This window comes from Argopecten irradians, chromosome 7 (genome assembly GCF_041381155.1).
Source record: "Argopecten irradians isolate NY chromosome 7, Ai_NY, whole genome shotgun sequence".
Taxonomy (NCBI): Eukaryota; Metazoa; Mollusca; class Bivalvia; order Pectinida; family Pectinidae; genus Argopecten; species Argopecten irradians.
The window spans coordinates 35,153,141-35,172,492 of NC_091140.1; the positions used below are offsets into that span (position 1 = coordinate 35,153,141).

Below are 19,352 nucleotides of genomic sequence, written 5' to 3' on the forward strand. Positions count from 1 at the left end.
TGGGTCCAGTCATAAATATAGAAATGGTTGGTGAAAGAATGTGAGGATCGAAAACCTAGACCAAAAAGAGCAACCAGCATCACTATCTATGCGTCGCCATCCAGGCATGGGACTGAAATCTGGTTTTAGACATTGCACGACCAGAATTTTTTTCTGGATATTATTTCAACCAATCGCAGACCGGATATGGTTCTTTTAAATTTGATCACCAGGAACAAAGAAGATTATTGTTATGTACTAACATTCCCACGGTAAGAAAGGTACAGCGATTCGCAAGCTGAGAAAGGAGAATGGTGATGTATGAAGCACTCTTGACTAATTGCAAGGAGAGGCACTGGCAAACAAGGCCTATTTTAAGCTGGACGCTGAGTCGGCTGGGATCCTGCACAGTACGAGTTGAGAAAGCTATTTGCATTAGATTTAATTGTCAGGCAGGATCAGAAACACAGAAGTGTTGATGATGGTCAAAGCAACTGAACAATCTTCATGACGGATGTGGATGGGAAAACATGACACCAATGGCTGAAGATCATCAGTGGGTACCCCCATTCTGAGAGTACCGAGTAATGGGTCGATACACTCATTGAGAGAGTGTACATCGTCTCAATACCACATTGTCATTGGTTGAACGTGAGACGAACGTTGACTGAATTTATCTTATTCAGGACTCGTAGAAATACACATTGGTAGGAGGAAGTGGTCAGCATCTAAGGTAGTCACCGAAGCAAAGAGGAGACGGTTGAGACACAAAGATATCGTTGAGAGACGATGTAACAGAAAGGCGAAATGTGGTACAGAAGGAAATATGAAGTAGCGAAGTAGAAATAAGGCAGACCAAAGCAGTGGAACTGGATGTGCAGGAGGCTGGGACAGTGTGAGATATAGAACCGTAAATATTTTACTGGCCAAAATTATGGAAATGCTCTTAATATTCCAACTACAGCTTTTCCCCCAATCTGTGTATTATGTGCCACCAACGCCAGCCAATTTCCACAAATGAGATGTTGTAGAGGCCCCAGACTCTCCTCTTTGTGGGAAGAGAGGAACTGTTATTGAGCAATTATGTTACAAAAATGACGGAATATATATATATATGGCTGCCACATCTTTTCCAATACCGAATAACAACATAAGCTACATTTCCTTTACGTCACTAACAATATTTACCAGTAGAATTGGAGAAGTTTTTCACGATGGTGGCCTTCTTGAATTTGGAACCAACCCGAAAAGCTACTTATGCAACACTTGGTCATGCAAAGCAAGTTCCGTTGGTAAAAATAGAGAGTAAGTTTGAAAACGGTTCTGTTGACTGCAATACTGCAGTGGAGGTTTGGACTAAAACAATAACATTTCAATAATAAATTCAAGGATATGTGAAAAAAATCATATATAATTTTCAAGATTTTGACAATGTTTGATTACAAAATGTAATATAAAAACTATATAGTAAGGATCACTTACGAAAATGGGTAAATGGCCAATGGACACATGTGGTGGTAATCTTGTGTTGAGATAGACCCTAAAGGTTGCAACACTTGGCCGGGACCATTCGGTACTATTCCAGACAAGTTTTAGCTAAATCCCACTGGGTAACTGAAAAAGAAGTTAGAAAGTGTGAAGAGTTTTGGGACGACGCACGGCGTACGACGACTACGTGTCATTGTGATGATTTACACCTAGTGTCCTACAAAAGAGAGAAGAACTTGGGGGACTAAAACAATAAATTAAAGACGCTCCACCGCTGACAATTGTTATTTTTTTTCACTATGATAAACAGGAGTAGACATTAAGTATTTTTTTTCAGTTATAAAAGTTACTGACTTTACTCCATTACCACCATTGAAAAGTTTGAGCTTCTAATTTAACTTCAAGTTAAAAATATAAAAATAATAATTAAAGATGCTCCACCGCTGACAAATGGTATTTTTTCACTATCAAAAACAGGAGCAGACGATTTAATATTTTTCTTTAGTTACAAAAATCACTTACTTTACACCATTACCACCATTGAAAAAGTTCGAGCTTCTTATTTTATTTCAAGTTAAAAATATGAAAAATAATTAATTGCATCCCGAAAAAATTCCGTGGCACTATATCCTATATGGAATGAAGTATCAAAGGCGAAAGAAATTATTTCATATTTTTTTTTTGTGTTAATTAGGCATATACATACACGATTAAACACCAATTATTGTTCATATAATGAATATCATTTATGCTCTGTTGGCGGTGGAGCATCTTTAATTGCACCTCGGAAAAAAATCCGTGGCATTATGTCCTATATGGAATGAGGTACTGATTGTGCATGAACCAAAGGCAAAATAAATTATTTTATACAATTTTTGGTGATAATTAGACATATATATACGATTAAACACCAATTATTGTTAAAATGATGAAAATCATTTATGCTCTGTCGGCGGTGGAGCATTTTAAAATAAATTCAGGTGCAAATTTACGTATGAAGACCATTATTTGTTCATCTGTACATATACACATAAAATTAACGATAAACCACAAAGATAACATTAATAAATATGGTTTATCTTCCATACATATATCTATCTATCTATATATAGTGTTATCGTCTGATAAGGTATTCACATAACTGGGTCAAAGACCTAAATACCTTAACAGTAATCAGGCCAATGTGATATGGATGCACATATTCATAACTTTATATACCACAGGTGTTTGCCTCTACGGATATTATTTTCTCTATATATACATAAATATGTAAATATATATAGAAAACATATATATAGAGACAGTTGTGGATACATATGTTATTTGTAAAACTTCTTACTGATACACGTATAATGTATCAGATTCTAACAATGTACAATTATTATAATAATTAGTAACTTTTACTTCCCCGAATCGGTAGTATTTAGTGTGTTTATTTTGTTTTTCAATTAAAGAAAAGTAACTATGATAACGTTTTTCTGATACACTTTGTAAAATACAATGTTACAATATGTACATATGCTGAAATGAAGAAGGAAATTAAATTTGTACATTTTGTTTTTGACAGATGAAAAATTAAAATTGGAACAGCATGATGATGTTCAGGTATATGTAAGCGGACCAGATAGCCAAAGTTTACGGATAAAAATCTCCTGACATGTGTAAAATTTCTAATGCTATATATATAATACATGAACTATAAATGTATGTTACTCTTAATCTCAAATCGTTTAGGAAAACATCATCATAGTTACCGTAAGAGAAAAATAGTTGAAAAAAGGACCCGGCACATGTATCTTATATTTCTTTTCCCCATAGATCCAAATGTTTCCTTATTATAAACACGTAATGCAATCTCAACATATTGAATAAAATCCAGATACTATTTTTTTCTCTCTCGAAATATTGTCGTTACGTTATAATTAATTATATTAATTAGTCGTCATCACTGTAATATCAACGCTAAATTCTGCGATGTCCATAAAAAGTAGATATTTTATTATCTAAACAACAAATTGTGGTCAGTCGTTGTTCATATTTCATACCCTTTCAATGTTTATTTGCAGATAACACTCAGTGACGTCATTCCAGCTTTAGCTTTACGATATTAACGGTCATATTTTGAAGAGGATAACTTCCTATACGTCTAAATATGACGTCAGCATCCCAATAGTTACAAAAGCTGAAAAGGAAAAGGGCTACTTTAAATACAATTTAACATATATCCTCAAAACGGGAAAGAATTCTCTGTTTATTCCCCGTATTCTATAAATCTTTAAATCCTTTTGCAGAGAATTTTAGCAATCCAGTTTTTTTAATCAATATTCGAGAATAGATTTGCTTCCTTTGTTTCAGCTGGCGAAAAATCGCGTAGCTAAGTATACTAATACATGGTTTGAGGACGCCATGCTTTACATGGTCAACTTCATGATTTTGGAACATTCTTAAAAAAATGCAAAGTTCACTTCATATTTGATAATGTTAATGTGTTGCTAAGTGATTTTTAATAAGCCATCCCTCTAATCTTGGTTCTCAACTTATACATACAATGATAATGCCACATTAACCCCGATTTATGGGGGATTACCCTTCTAACGCATCTATATTTGTTTTATCAAGTATCATTATTGTCTTGTCGTTAGTTCTATTTAAAGACGTAAACATTATGTCATGGCCGTTTTCGAGTATGCGGTTTGACTGGTTGGACCTTGTTGTTCGTTTATGAATTAAAGACGGACCTGGCGGGTTTATATTATTTTCAGCCGAGCCTTGACAAAGCCGTCACAGGCCTATATCATAAACTGCAGGTCCGTCAGGATTTATACCTGAAATAATGATTTTTTTACTAACGGTCGAACCGGTTGTTCCAAATAAACGAAAACGGCCCTTGAGTCGGGCTGCCTGTCCTGGATTCAAGCGAGACAACTCGAACAAAATGAACGGAAATTATTTTCCTTTGCTTATTGTTATAAACTTTTTGAGGAAATAGGGGAATGACTTGAAACAGAAGGACAGCTATTTCGGCGAAAGTACATATCTTGCAATTTAGCTGCAATAATTATAGCACTATGGTGTTGTCTTTAGAGAAATATACAATGTATATTGATCTACTTCTAGTGGAGCACAATGAAAAAAAGTTCCACGTACAGCTTCTACACGCATGTATGCAATTTTTTTGTCCAGTTTTATCAAAGATTAATAACATTAAATTGATTGCCCTATTTATTTTAACTAAGAACGAATTTGCTAGCTGTTTCCTTTGCCGCTGGTTCCATATGTAACTTACTATATATAATATATAAGATTAAAATCCACACTGCTATATTTGATTTATTTGGCATATAAATCACAGAGATAGATATCTGACAAAATAAAAATTGTTTATTGATACTAAATTGGGTTCAAATATATATAAATTGTACCTAATATAATTCTCACATTCCTCAGACTCCCCTTTGTTCTCCCTTTCTTCAAGTCATGTGTTACAAAACAATGTAGAAATACTATTGTAAATGCAGCTTTATTCATTTAACATATTTATAATAATGTAATATTCGATGTTATTTTATGATTTTAAAGCACAACTTATCCAAATTCAATATGCGGTCTGTCTAGCATTCATCAGAACTAGTTAGCATGTACTGACAGGATCACTCACTCATTCCTGACACTAGCACCTGCCTGAACCAAGGGATGTAACTCTATTGTGATTTCCGTCAATAATAAAACTCCGCAAATCAGCTGATCCCATAGACGCGGGTAAGACAGAAAAATATGAAGTCGTTTATCCTGTTATTTACATATATTTATTCAAAGTACATGTTTTTTATTCATATGTTTTAAAGTAATGTTTATAAAGAAGTTTTGACTTCTTGCTTCCTGTAAATTTTGTGTATTTTATGCATTTATTTTCACCACTGAGTAGTCAGTTCGGCCCCAATCAGCTGGCAATCGGCTGATCGGTTTGATATACCATAATGTAAAGTTTCTCATGTTTAAAGTGAAAGTTAAATTATCAATTAAATTATCCAGTTACTCTCATCGAGTGATTTTGATTGTTTTCTGTCAATATTCAAAATTTGTGATTATACCTATTTTCCCGCTAAAAACAATATTGTCTCACCTGCTGTTAATATCGATTAACTACCTAATCAATAAAAATCAGTAATCCCCAAACGTTTGCCATTAGCCTCATTCTTCTTTTATGGATCTCAATATAATCTCCAATTTTCAACTGCATGACTTTTGTCTTTTAGATGTAATGAAGTTGTATTTTTTTCTTATTTTACTGCTGTGTAGTTATTCCCAACCCAAGGCATTTGGCTTTATATTGAAATTATTCAAGTGACACTGACTTAATTTAAAACTTACAAATCTTATCAAATGCAATCAATAAATGTCTAATTCACCTTAATTAGATTTATCCATGAAATTATAAAATACATTTTACAGGATTTTTTTTAATGTTTTGGTTTTTAAAGGTAAACAAGACTTAAAATAAAGATTCTGTCGGATAAATGATGAAGAAAACAAAAAATGCTTTGCCATTGCAAGTATACAGGCCAATGGATTAATGAATTATCATTATGATAATGAATAATTATTGCCCCCAATGGTTCCTTTTTTCTGTTTGAATTATTTGCATATATTTTAGAAAATGAAATTTAATCTTGGCTTTTAGGTAGGTAACAGCATGGGAATGGACAGAAAGATAAATTTGTGACCTTCAACAGTTTACAACACACTCGTCATGGCGTCACAAAACTCTGACGATAATTTTGATTATCCTGAAGTGGCCATAGATCCAGTCTATGCCACAGTGACCAGTAATGTATCTGGGTTCAGCACCGACTCCCTGGACCCCAGCTGGATGGAAGATATGGGGTTCAGCGGAGGGGTCATACAGTTCGTGTACGACGAGGCTAGTGGTCAAAAGGTATTCATTTAGTACTTTAATTTTGTTTGATTTGGGCATGCTTTGATGGGCATGTAGTTTTTACTCCGACATTCATGTGTTTCATGTAGTCACACATGCTTTCATATTTCAAAAAAAATAAATGAAAACTTATAAAAAATGACAAAGCTATAACACAATGTACAAAGTTTTTTTTTTTAGTTTTTATAAAAACTATTTCAAAAACTTTAAATTTTGAAATGACAGGCTAATGCTGGTTTGTACGTAAGTGTACCTGAGGCTGCTGATGCTGACGATGTAGCTAATTTTATGGCCAAAGTGTGGAAGAAAAGGACGCCAAATATAATCCTGTCACTCATTACCAGTAACAGACACTACAAGCACTGGAAGGACCAGGATTTGGTGCACGATTTCCAGACTGGTATTATAACGGTAATACAAAAAAGAAAAACTGCCATGGCTTTGTTTAGTAGATAGTGTAATCATTTGCTGTGTTTAGAAATTCAAATTTCAAAGTTTGCCATCTATATTAACTGTATGAAAAGGCAGTTTATAATGTTATGATTATTTCAAGGTGCTATATTGTAGTAACTTTTGTGACTTTTGTACATTCCTCTGAGATAGCAGATGGAATTTGACTTTGTGTTCCTTTGTAGGCAGCCAATACTACCGAGATGTGGATACTTACAAACGGGTTTGATGGAGGAATTACCAAAATCTTAGGAGATGCCTTTAAAGATGAGAAACAAAGGCGTAAGATTCCCAGCCTTACCAAAATGTCAATGAAGTTCGTGAGTAAACCGAAGCAGGAGAGTCTCCCCAAACTAACTGTGATTGGTGTAGTCCCAAAGTCTCTACTATCGTACAACTCCAAGATTGATTCTACAGTAAGTAAGACTAAAAGTTTAAAAAAAAAGATTCGCAATAACAATTAAAAATGTAAGAGGTTCTTTTAGATAATTACGTTATTGCAAGCATTCCAATTTTAGAGGTATCTGAATTTTTTCTGTCAACTTTTTACATGTAATTAGTTAAATTTACATCTTTCTTTGCAAATAAAACCTCAAATGAGTAAAACAATTATTTCAAATAGCAATTAATTTAGAACCTTATCTCTCAAAATTCCACCATGTGCAAATGTTTCCAGCAGTTCATTTATATCAGTTCACTTTTAACGATATAATAATTTTGAAATACAGTATAGCTGTTTGGATATGTATGTTAATTAGTTGCAATTTCAGACTTAAACTGAGAACATTGAATTTTAGCGGTTTTAAAATTTCAAGATCTGGGTATAGGGCATATAATTCATCGATTTCTTAATTTTTCGTGGATTAAATATTTGCGATCATACCAGTGTTCATTGGCACCACAAAAATAAGCAGCCATGTGGTATAACATCAGTGATATTTTGTTTATATGATGCTTTCATCTTTTTATCAGGCAGGAACAGTGAACATCCAAAATAAGGGCCAGAAGCCTCTCTCTGACAAACAGGAACTCAACTCCGACCACACACACTACATCATGCTGGAGAATGTAACTGACCTTAGGGAGCTAGAGAATTTCCGTATCAAACTGGAGGAGAGGTTTCTCACCCCAGTGGGCCGACCTAAGCGATATAGAAAGATCACCAATCTCAGTGACTCTGTTCTTAGTGAGTAACTGTAGATTTTGAAATCCCAGAATGTTTTAAGTACCTACCTTCTGTGACTTATTTACTTTAATATCTACCATCCAGTTATTTGGTGTTCTCTAGTTTATTTAATATCTGATGTCTGAACAAAGATTAGCAAAAACAAATAATTTTCAATACAATATTTTCATAACACTGTCAGATATCTGAAGCATTGTTAAAATCAACATCTATCTCGAGATTTGAAGATCAGTCTTTCCTCTGAAATATTTTGTACCAGCTCATATACATGCTGCTATGACATTTGTTTGATAATCATTTCAGGACACATTATATCATAACAATCATTGGAAGATAACAAATTAATATTGTTTATGATTTATCAGTATAAGAAAATTTTGCTGATAATTTACCAGAGTGAATTATGATTTACCAATATAGAAGTTAATTTGCTGCTAATTTACCAGCGTAAATTTTGCTGATAATTTATCAGAGTAAATTTTGCTGATAATTTACCAGAGTAAATTTTGCTGACAATTTACCAGTATGAGAGTAAATTTTGCTGATAATTTACCAGAATGAATTTTGCTGATAATTTACCAGAGTAAATTTTGCTGACAATTTACCAGTATGAGAGTAAATTTTGCTGATAATTTACCAGAATGAATTTTGCAGAGAATTTACCAGTATGAAAGTAAATTTTGCTAATAGTTTGCCAAAGTAAGTATTATTTCACAACTTTTTCAGACGTTGGTGAATCTGTACCAGATGACCTTCAGATAATCAGTAGTACTTGTACCCCTATGGTGGGCCTTCTGGTCCAGGGTGGACCGCTGGAGATGGACCATGTGGCAGAGCTACTGAAGAGAAATGTACCGGTCGTGGTGATGAAGGGAACAGGACTGGCAGCTGACCTTATTTCTTTTGCTTACCTCGAACTTCAAGAAAGGTAATTTCTACTTTTACTAACTACTACTAACAATACATGTAGATACTAGGCAAATTGAGATTTTATCACTTACTTCGAACTCCAAGAAATGTAGTTTCTGATTTTACTACAAGTATTACTAAGATACTTGACAAAAGTGAGATTTTTTCACTAGAAATGCTTACTGTTCTGATGGTTCAGTGTTGATAATAGTGTTTCTTCTATTAGAAAATAGAAGATGTCTTTATTAGATGAAAGAATTTATAGATATACAGGATATTCCAAGATATTTGTTCTTTCACTTTGACAGACCCCATCCTGAGCATATCGAATCTTACGTCAAACCAGAACTCATAAAGAAGCTGATGAAGTACTTTCCGGCTGAATTCCAAGAAGATGAAATCGCTCGTAACCGCTGTCGTGATAAAATACTGGAGTGTGCTCAAAATGCTGATCAGGTATCAATTTACCCAAAAGTTCCAATTTCATAGTGCTACATGCTATAGATGTACCTCATATTTATAGTTTGTTTGAAAAATGTTGACTTGAATTAAATATCTCATTTTATTTCTTTATCTCTTAATTTTCTTAGATCTTAACAAATTTGCATGCATCTTTATTATGTATAAGATAATCTCTTCAGAAAATTCATGTCTTATGTAATTTACAAAGTTAGAATTCCCATATGTTTAGTTTTTGTGTTACACTTGTACATCATATTAACAGCCATGGTCATTTATGGATATGCCAGGTTAACAGGTGGAGGAAAGCCAGAGTACCAGGAGAAAAATCACTGCTAAATAGAATGTAATAATAAGTATTAATTGTTTTCAATTATCTATTATATTAAGAGTTGTAATGTGTTCCGTCTGTTGTTTTATAGGGAGAACAAAAGTTTCTGACCATCCTACCAACGGACGGAGTTTCCTCTGATCTCAAGAACCTCGACAAGTACTTACTTTTGGCGTTATTTAAATGTATGTATGACTAACCCTCTCTACACTAATTTCTTTTACACATTTTCTATTTTGGAGAAATATTGAATTATTTCAGTGAACAACCTCAAATGTTGGAGAATTTGATACAAATTAAAAATAATTTTAGCTGAAAATATGGCTTATATAATAATTATTCAGCAATAATTCAGAACCAAAAATACTCCACCCTTGTCTATTTTGTTTAATCACATCCACCAGCTAACATTTCATTGTTCATTAATTTGCGTTTTATCGGGAAAACAATTTCAATAAAATGTAGCATTTAGTTAATAATCCATCTTCATTTTCCGATGTAAATGTGTGAAAGACGATCCCCACTACAACATCAGGACATATGGATTTTCCCAGAAACAAAAGTGAAAGTAGATTGGTTATTTGGTAGAAAAGTAAATGAAATGAAATCTGTACTCGGAGTGAAGTAAACGTTTGCTCATGATCAATCATTCGTCGATCATCAGTCACTTGCTTGGAAGTGATGATCGATCATGAAAATGCGACCGATTCCCAACACTACTTTCCTTCACAAACAAACATGGCACATCCTTACATGACCCTGACTGTTAATAGGACGTTAAAATAGTAACCATGCAGTACAGTACCGGGTAATACAAAGTGGATACCCAAAGATCATGAAATATTTAAACTCTTGACTTAATTGGTTAAAGTGACAATTCAGTCTAAGAGTACATTTAAATTTGTATATATATCAGAAACAAACCTGTTTTATGGAAATTAGATTAGTTGGTTTTACTGTGATATGCCAGAAAAGCCCACTGTAGTGAAATGTATGTGAAATATTCAAACTCGCTGGCTGTCCGCCATTACACATTGTGGTTGGATGTCTTGTATGCTGAACCTTGGCCCTTGCCATTGATGGAAAGAATCTTTTGTCTAGAGCTACTCAAATCGCTCCTACAGTAGTGTGTTTACGTTATTAGGTGCATGTTCTTGTCTAGAACGAATATACGTACCTGGCCTTCTATACCTTTCGGCCGGGTACGAATTGGTCCCTATGTGTCGTAGTGGAGCGCTGCCTACGAAAATCACTCAGTTTTTTATACTTTTTTGTAGGTTTCCAATTATTTCATGCGTATACATGCATTTACATATTATTTTTGTCCAAAACAAACATAACTACCATTCTTAATGTCTACCGTACCGCTCACACGACGTCATATTCACAATTTGTGGACTTGCCGTAAAAATCCCCTTCAGAAAGATCTTCATATGTATTACGTAAAAAATAATGCCTCGGTGGCAATTTGATTATCTATGTGGTTCAGTTTTATTGCTTAGTAAGTAAGCGATGTCAAACAAGTAAGATGAAATGCAAACAAACGTTTTATAATGGTTTGTATAATCATTACTTTGCTCCATCAGCAGTAATAGGCACCAATTGTAGCTCTAAAGACGACATCATTTACTGTCATAAAGTCTTTTGAGCTTCTTGTCTAAATATAATTTCACCAACTCCTCTGTGGTTGTGTATTGCATTTGATTAACATACATGACTTTGGGTATGGGTACATGTACAGCATTCATGTTATACCTGCTTAATCATATTGATCAACGATTTTGAATTTAAACGGTATCAATCAAAATACTTAACAATGTCTTGGAATTTGTCAATATTTATTGTTATATGTTTCATAAGGAATGTAGAACAATACATTTATGTCATAATTTGCCTCGTGGTTATGTAACAGAATTAGCCTCATTGAATTGTCCCTTTAATTCCAGATGACAGTTTAATAGGTGATTTTTATTAGCTTTGACATGAAACTTGTTTTGTAATGACGATTAAAATCCTTACAGCCCAGGCACTGAAACGTGGCAGGAAATTTCAGGAGCAGTTCCAGTGTGACCTTAAGTTGACCTTGGACTGGAATCGATGTGACCTTGCTGTTTCTCAAATATTTCAGAAATATGATTGGGCAAGAATCAAGGTTTGTACAGATTTGTGTCACATAAAGATACGCTTTAGATTTGATGAAAACAAAATTAACCCTGGACATATTTAGAAAGAAAAAACAGTAATTTTCTTCTTAATTGGTTCGTTACCACTACTTAATAAGATAGTAACGCTCTTAGTAGGCAGCTTTGAATTGATTTCCTGATGTGATATTAAAATGTATCTATACAGTGAAAAAATTCTCTTACACTAGGAAAAGGATCAGGTTATTAAGTGTATCTTTTCAGATTTGATCAATAATGTTGTTCTTTCTCCATAACCTTTACTTTTGGTATGGTTCCATGTGTTTGGCAAATATTGATTGTTACATAACTAATTCTTGAGATTTGCATTTCGAAAGACTATGATTTTTTCCAGATCACCCATGAACTATTTGACCGTGCCTTGCTGAAGAAAGGGCGTGAAGAGTTTGTCGATTTGTTCCTCCAAAGAGACGCCATACAAGTCCACAAGTACCTTAACCATCGCAAGCTGCTCTACTTATTTAATAACCTGGAGAACGAGGAGTTTTTCCTGACTGTTTGTCTGGATGGAGCTTTAGCTAAAGCATCGGTTAGTCTAACTTGGATACCGTAAATGCAGTTTAAAACTACACCGTAAAGCCTTGTTAACTTCAGGTTGGCAGAACTATGTTGCAACTTTGGATTATGAGCGATAGTACCATATTCCTCCATCCTTATGTGTGCTTCGCCCCCTTCTTTTAGGCTTCAATATCATTTGTAAAATACACCAAATTCAGTAAGTTAACAGTGCTAATTGTCAGTAAGTTAACAGTGCTAATTGTCACTAAACATTCTCATATCACATTTATTGATTGAGTATCCAACACTTTTTCAGTTCTCTTCCTACCCGGTAGACAAGGACTTTGTTATCGGCGACGATTGTGATTTTAACCGTCTACTGTACCGAGTGACCTTCCTGCAGCATCTGGTGTCCTCCTATGAATTATCGATGAATGCTGTGGGTTCTTACATCACAGACCAGGAAGTAGCTGAGAGGAGGGTGAGTTGTGGTTTCCATGGAAACAAATATTTACTTATTACACTCTTGGCAGGCAACCAGTTCTTGCCAAGTACCAATCTTCGATTAACATGCAAATTCATACAATGAGTGATCATACAAATATCAATACACATGCGATGATGAGAATTGGTACTGGGCCACAACTTGTTGCTTGCAAGTATAATTTAAGAGTGACGACACCATATTTCAAACTGTTAGAGCCAAAAAAGAGAAGCAATGATTTGTTCAATAAATAATAGAATATATGACCTCTTATCCACCAGCACCATTAATCAGTCTTATTAGAAATCAGCTGTGTCATTTTCATAATTTTGAATACATCAGAATAAGTATGTTTATTTTAGGCAATCAATACATTGGTGTTTTGGGCTGCCATAACATTTAACCCAGAGCTTACAAAGGTCCTGTGGAAGAGGACGGAGGATCCGATGGTGATGGCTCTTATAGTGAGCATGATCTGGAACAACCTCTCCAAAAATTGGTGCCGTGACCTGGATACCAAGCGCAAAGTTCGGGAATCAGCAATGTATGTACTTAATGTTGATCTGAGTGAAATATCTTGATGTAATGTTCAACGATTCAAGTCTGGAATTGAAACAAAAGAATCCTCAAAAAATGAAAATCATTACAAAAATGAAGGAAAAGGTATTTTCATTGATAGTAAAATTTAGTGATGTTAAAAATTTGACATATTTCAGGTGTGGCAAGAAGATAGTATTAAAACAGTGCATGTGTTAAACTTTAATTAAAATTATATTCAAATGGAAAACAAATTACAGTTGCTGATGCTTGACTATTTTAAACATGCATTTATGACACAATTATTTTATATCTTTGTAACATACTCTTTCCAGTCATTCATTTTGAGATGATGAATTCTGTTATCTATACAGTGACTTTGGTAAGATGGCTGTCAAGCTTCTAGACCTTGCATACAAAGATTCCAGCGTGATTGCGATAAACGCTCTTGGGAAAAAGCTTCCTGACTTCAATGACAAGACAGTGATTGAAATTGCCCACATCGCCAGGAACAAATTTTTCATTGCCCATACAATCTGTCAGAAATGGTTGGACAAACGCTGGAATGGTAAACTTCAGATCCGAGAGCTGGAACTGGGTCCCTTCAAGGTTGCTGATTGGCTGATGGTAAAATATTTGATATTTGTTCTCTACAGTTTGTTTGCAAAGTTAATTAATTATACCCCCTCCCCCCCTGTAACGAAGTTTAGTAGTATTAGTCAACCATCAGCTTACAGTTCTAATTCAATAAAGGTTTAAGCATGTTATTTTTAGTGCTTTTAACAAGTCCAAATTTCAATTTGATCAGAAAATCAGAAAAATGTAAAAATGAATAAATGTTCTATCTTCTCGTTAAAAAGATTTATCTGCACTGGATGTTAGGAATTTTACATTTGTGTGCAAAATTTATGTCATTTTCTTTCAAAAATGCAATTTTATGGTTATGGTCACAACCACATGAAATTAGTCAATGCCTACTCTCAAGAAAATGTAATCTACAATATTAAAATAAAGAATTCTGTTTTAAACATTATTTAGCTCTACCTCAGTGTGTTTCTGGTGTTTCCGATGTTTCTCTGGATAACCTATGACCTCAAGAACGATACCAAGGATGAGTCTAATTTAGGTACGAAAAGCTGAACAATTACATCTTATATGATTATTCAGTGATAGATTTTCATAAGTAGGTAATTATGTCACCCATTGAATCTTCAAGATTTTTGATGTCTTGAGTGGCTGAAATATTTCATTATTTAGACCATGGGCTAATGTTCGAATGCTGAATAAGTTGCTGATATCGTTATTATTTTTACCTTGTCATATTAATTTCCATTCACCCTGAAACAATGTGAATATTAAAAAAAAATGAAATGAATAAATAAAAAAAATCTGGTATTAAACCTTTGTGTAAGATGTGCTTTTTTGTTACAGATGACTCTGATGATGAAATGCCATCAGATGAAGCTGCTATGTTACAACCCTCTTCACTACAGGGCGAGAAATGGGTATAGTCAGAGAATTTTATTATAGAAAAATCACATATACTTTGCTGAAAATCTTTCTGGTAAAAGAAAAGTTTGAAAAGAGATACTGTACGGTTGAATTATTTTAAGTGATGCATATGCTTCAGAAAATATTCAAGATAATTTCACTTAAAAGATTTGTTATTGATAGTTATTTAAATTTGTAGGTCATCTGACCCGAAGGGTCAGGATGACCTATAGTCGTCATGTTTCGTCCGTCGTCGTCCGCCGTGCGCCTTCCGCCGTGCGCCGTGCAATAACTTTTCACATTTTGAACTTCTTCTCAAGTCCTACCAGTGCCATTTGGCTGAAACTTGCATGAAATGATCCTGACATGGTCCCGACAAAGTGTTGTTATTTTTCGAGTCGATCCGAAATCCAAGATGGCCGCCACAGCCGCCATCTTGAAAACACATTTTGAACTTCTTCTCAAGTTCTGCCGGTGCGATTTGGCTGAAACTTGCATGAAATGATCCTGACATGGTCCCGACAAAGTGTTGTTATTTTTCGGGTTGATCTTAAATCCAAGATGGCCGCCATAGCCGCCATCTTGAAAACACATTTGGAACTTCTTCTCAAGTTCTACCAGTGTGATTTGGCCGAAACTTGCATGAAATGATCCTGACATGGTCCCCATAAAGTGTTGGTATTTTTCGGATCGATCCGAAATCCAAGATGGCCGCCTTAGCCGCCATCTTGAAAACACATTTTGAACTTCTTCTCAAGTTCTACTCGTGCGATTTGGCTGAAACTTGCATGAAATGATCCTGACATGGTCCCGACAAAGTGTTGTTATTTTTTGGGTCAATCCGAAATCCAAGATGGCCGCCACAGCCGCCATCTTGAAAACACATTTTGAACTTCTTCTCAAGTTCTACCGGTGCGATTTGGCTGATAATTGCATGAAGTGATCCTGACATGGTCCCGACAAAGTGTTGTTATTTTTTGGGTCGATCTGAAATCCAAGATGGCCGCCACAGCCGCCATCTTGAAAACACATTTTGAACTTCTTCTCAAGTTCCACTGGTTCGATTTGGCTGAAACTTGCATGAAATGATCCTGACATGGTCCCGACAAAGTGTTGTCATTTTTGGGGTCGATCCAAAATCCAAGATGGCCGCCACAGCCACATCTTGAAAACACATTTTGAACTTCTTCTCAAGTTCTACAGGTGCGATTTGGGTGAAACTTGCATGAAATGATCCTGACATGGTCCCGACAAAGTGTTGTTATTTTTCGGGTCAATCCCAAATCCAAGATGGCCGCCACAGCCGCCATCTTGAAAACACATTTTGAACTTCTTTTCAAGTTCTATCGGTGCGATTTGGCTGAAACTTGCATGAAATGATCCTGACATGGTCCCGACAAAGTGTTGATATTTTCGGGTCGATCCAAAATCCAAGATGGCCGCCTTAGCCGCCATCTTGAAAACACATTTTGAACTTCTTCTCAACTTCTGTCTGTGTGATTTGGCTGAAACTTGCCTGAGATGATCCTGACATGGATCGACAATGTATTGTTACATCTCTGGTTGATCCCAAATTGAAGAAGGCTACTATGACACTATATCTAATTAAATTCCTACATGTTAATGCCCTTGGGCCTCTTGTTTGAAATAAAATTTGTTGAACGAAATGGAAAATGATCCTGACATGGTCCTGACAAAGTGACACCATATGAAATTAATTTTACTATTGCCAAGGTAGTCAGATGACCGTTAAGGCCCTTTGGGCCTCTTGTTTTAAGGCATTACCAAAACTAAAGATAGATTAAAACACAGTAATAACAAACCTCTGGTACCAACAAAATTATTTTGTTATAATCGTAGTTTGTTAATAATATTACAAACATATTGGAATCCTATCAGGGAAAGAAAATTTCTACATTTGACCATGAATTTGCTTTAAACGTGTTTCTTACATACATGTTTTACTATATCATTATTTAATTTGTTTTCCTCCAAAAGAAAAAGCGCCACAGTGTGAAGTACCAGATGAGGAATATGTTATCGTATGGACGACAGAATCTCACAGTACCTGTACACATGCAGTTTTATTATCTGTACAGCGCCCCTATCACAAAGTTCTGGATCAGTCAGGTAATAATTAGTGGAACTTAACCTTATAGACCATATTTTTTCTGTGAATTATATTTCTACCACATTTTTGATCTGCTTTAAAGATGCTCCACCGCCGACAGAGAATAAATGATATTCATCATTTGAACAATAATTGGCGTTTAATCGTGTACATATATGCCTAATTAGCACAAAAATAACATCAGATAATTTAGCTCGCCTTTGATGCATGCGCAATCATTACTTCATTCCAAATAGGATACAGTGCCACGGATTTTTTTCGGGATGCATATAATTATTTTTCATATTTTTAACTTAAAGTAAAATAAGAAGCTCAAACTTTTCAATGGTGGTAATGGTGTAAAGTAAGTAACTTTTGTAACTGAAGAAAAATACAAAATCGTCTGTTCCTGTTTTTGATAGTGAAAAAACACCATTTGTCAGCGGTGGAGCATCTTTAACTAAATGGACAAAGAAAGTGACTTTTCTTTGAATGTTGAAAAAGAATGATGCTAGGCAGTAGGTTTAAGATATTGTTTGCTGTATTAATTAAGTTTTATGTTGATTTCTAAAAATTAAAAATTAATTGAATGATTTTTTTCCATTTGCCTATCTTTCAGCTGTTCTACATATTGTACCTGACCATATTTAGTTTGGCTGTTCTGTTTCCCTCCTGCGGAAACTTACACATGGATTTTGTTGTATTTGGCTGGACTATGCTGATATGGGTAGAACTTGTTCGTGGGGTTTTGGCCAAGAAAAAGGTAAATATTACATCGGCAGAATGTGATGAAAATTAGGCTGCTAGTAACATTAATCCTGTAGGCTTGACTTAAATGTAGATACAGCTTTGATTTTAACATATATTATCTCTTTTGGGTTAAAATATTTTACAGTTACTTTGTTTTCTCTGATTTCTTCCTACATTTACCTAATAGCTGACCTACTTTCATCATATTGAAGATCACGTCAATATAAGAAATGTGTGACTATATGTACAGGGAGTATAAGAGAAAGAAAACAGATAAATAGCATGAAGAGGTGAAAGACATGATTGGATTTACCTACAATTTGTATGGACGACAAAGGCAATTTTATCCAATGTTTAGCTCACCTGGCCCGAAGGGCCGGTGAGCTATTGCCATGGCACATCGTCCGTCGTCCGTCGTCCGTCGTCCGTCGTCCGTCCATCAACATTTCCTTTAAATCACTACTTGTCCTAGAGTTAAGCATGGATTTTAACCAAATTTGGTCAGAAACTTCCTTAGGGGAAGAGGATCAGATTTTGCATAAATGGTTCCCCTGACCCCCCTGGGGCAGGAGGGGCGGGGCCCAATAGGGGTAATAGAGGTAAATCCTATAAAACGCTACTTGTCCTAGAGTTCTGCATGGATTGCAACCAAATTTGGCCAGAAACTTCCTTAGGAGAAGGGGATCAGATTTTGCATAAATGGTAACCCTGACCCCCCTGGGGCAGGAGGGGCGGTGCCCAATAGGAGTAATAGAGGTAAATCCTATAAATCGCTACTTGTCCTAGAGTTCTGCATGGATTGCAACCAAATTTGGCCAGAAACTTCCTTAGGGGAAGGGGATCAGATTTTGCATAAATGGTGACCCTGACCCCCCTGGGGCAGGAAGGGCGGTGCCCAATAGGGGTAACAGAGGTAAATCCTATAAATCGCTACTTGTCCTAAAGTTCTGCACGGATTGCAACCAAATTTGGCCAGAAACTTCCTTAGGGGAAGGAGATCAGATTTTGCATAAATGGTGACCCTGACCCCCCTGGGGCAGGAGGGGCGGGGCCCAATAGGGGTAATAGAGGTAAATCCTATAAATCCCTACTTGTCCTAGAGTTCTGCATGGATTGCAACCAAATTTAGCCAGAAACTTCCTTATGGGAAGGGGATCAGATTTTGCATAAATGGTGACCCTGACCCCCCTGGGGCAGGAGGGGCGGGGCCCAATAGGGGTAATAGAGGTAAATCCTATAAATCGCTACTTGTCCTAGAGTTCTGCATGGATTGCAACCAAATTTAGCCAGAAACTTCCTTAGGGGAAGGGGATCAGATTTTGCATAAATGGTGACCCTGACCCCCCTGGGGCAGGAGGGGCGGTGCCCAATAGGGGTAATAGAGGTAAATCCTATAAATCGCTACTTGTCCTAGAGTTCCGCAGAAACTTCCTTAGGGGAAGGGGATCAGATTTTGCATAAATGGTGACCCTGACCCCCATGGGGCAGGAGGGGCGGGGCCCAATAGGGGTAATAGAGGTAAATCCTATAAATCGCTACTTGT

At 35.6% G+C, this 19,352-nt stretch overlaps 1 protein-coding gene across 1 annotated transcript in view; it reads left to right on the forward strand.

Annotated features, from left to right (window-relative positions):
- The first annotated feature begins 5,097 nt into the window (after positions 1-5,097).
- Positions 5,098-19,352, forward strand: part of LOC138328264 (transient receptor potential cation channel subfamily M member-like 2) — a 37,737-nt gene continuing 23,482 nt past the window's right edge. Inside the window, exons 1-17 of the mRNA XM_069274981.1 lie at positions 5,098-5,226; positions 6,149-6,403; positions 6,629-6,814; positions 7,039-7,269; positions 7,826-8,039; positions 8,766-8,967; positions 9,257-9,404; positions 9,830-9,923; positions 11,760-11,890; positions 12,274-12,468; positions 12,754-12,918; positions 13,284-13,465; positions 13,833-14,085; positions 14,497-14,584; positions 14,890-14,963; positions 16,948-17,079; positions 17,679-17,822. Of these exons, the coding sequence (XP_069131082.1) occupies positions 6,218-6,403; positions 6,629-6,814; positions 7,039-7,269; positions 7,826-8,039; positions 8,766-8,967; positions 9,257-9,404; positions 9,830-9,923; positions 11,760-11,890; positions 12,274-12,468; positions 12,754-12,918; positions 13,284-13,465; positions 13,833-14,085; positions 14,497-14,584; positions 14,890-14,963; positions 16,948-17,079; positions 17,679-17,822 (2,625 nt within the window). The 5' untranslated portion in view covers positions 5,098-5,226; positions 6,149-6,217. The remainder of the gene's footprint in view (positions 5,227-6,148; positions 6,404-6,628; positions 6,815-7,038; positions 7,270-7,825; positions 8,040-8,765; positions 8,968-9,256; positions 9,405-9,829; positions 9,924-11,759; positions 11,891-12,273; positions 12,469-12,753; positions 12,919-13,283; positions 13,466-13,832; positions 14,086-14,496; positions 14,585-14,889; positions 14,964-16,947; positions 17,080-17,678; positions 17,823-19,352) is intronic.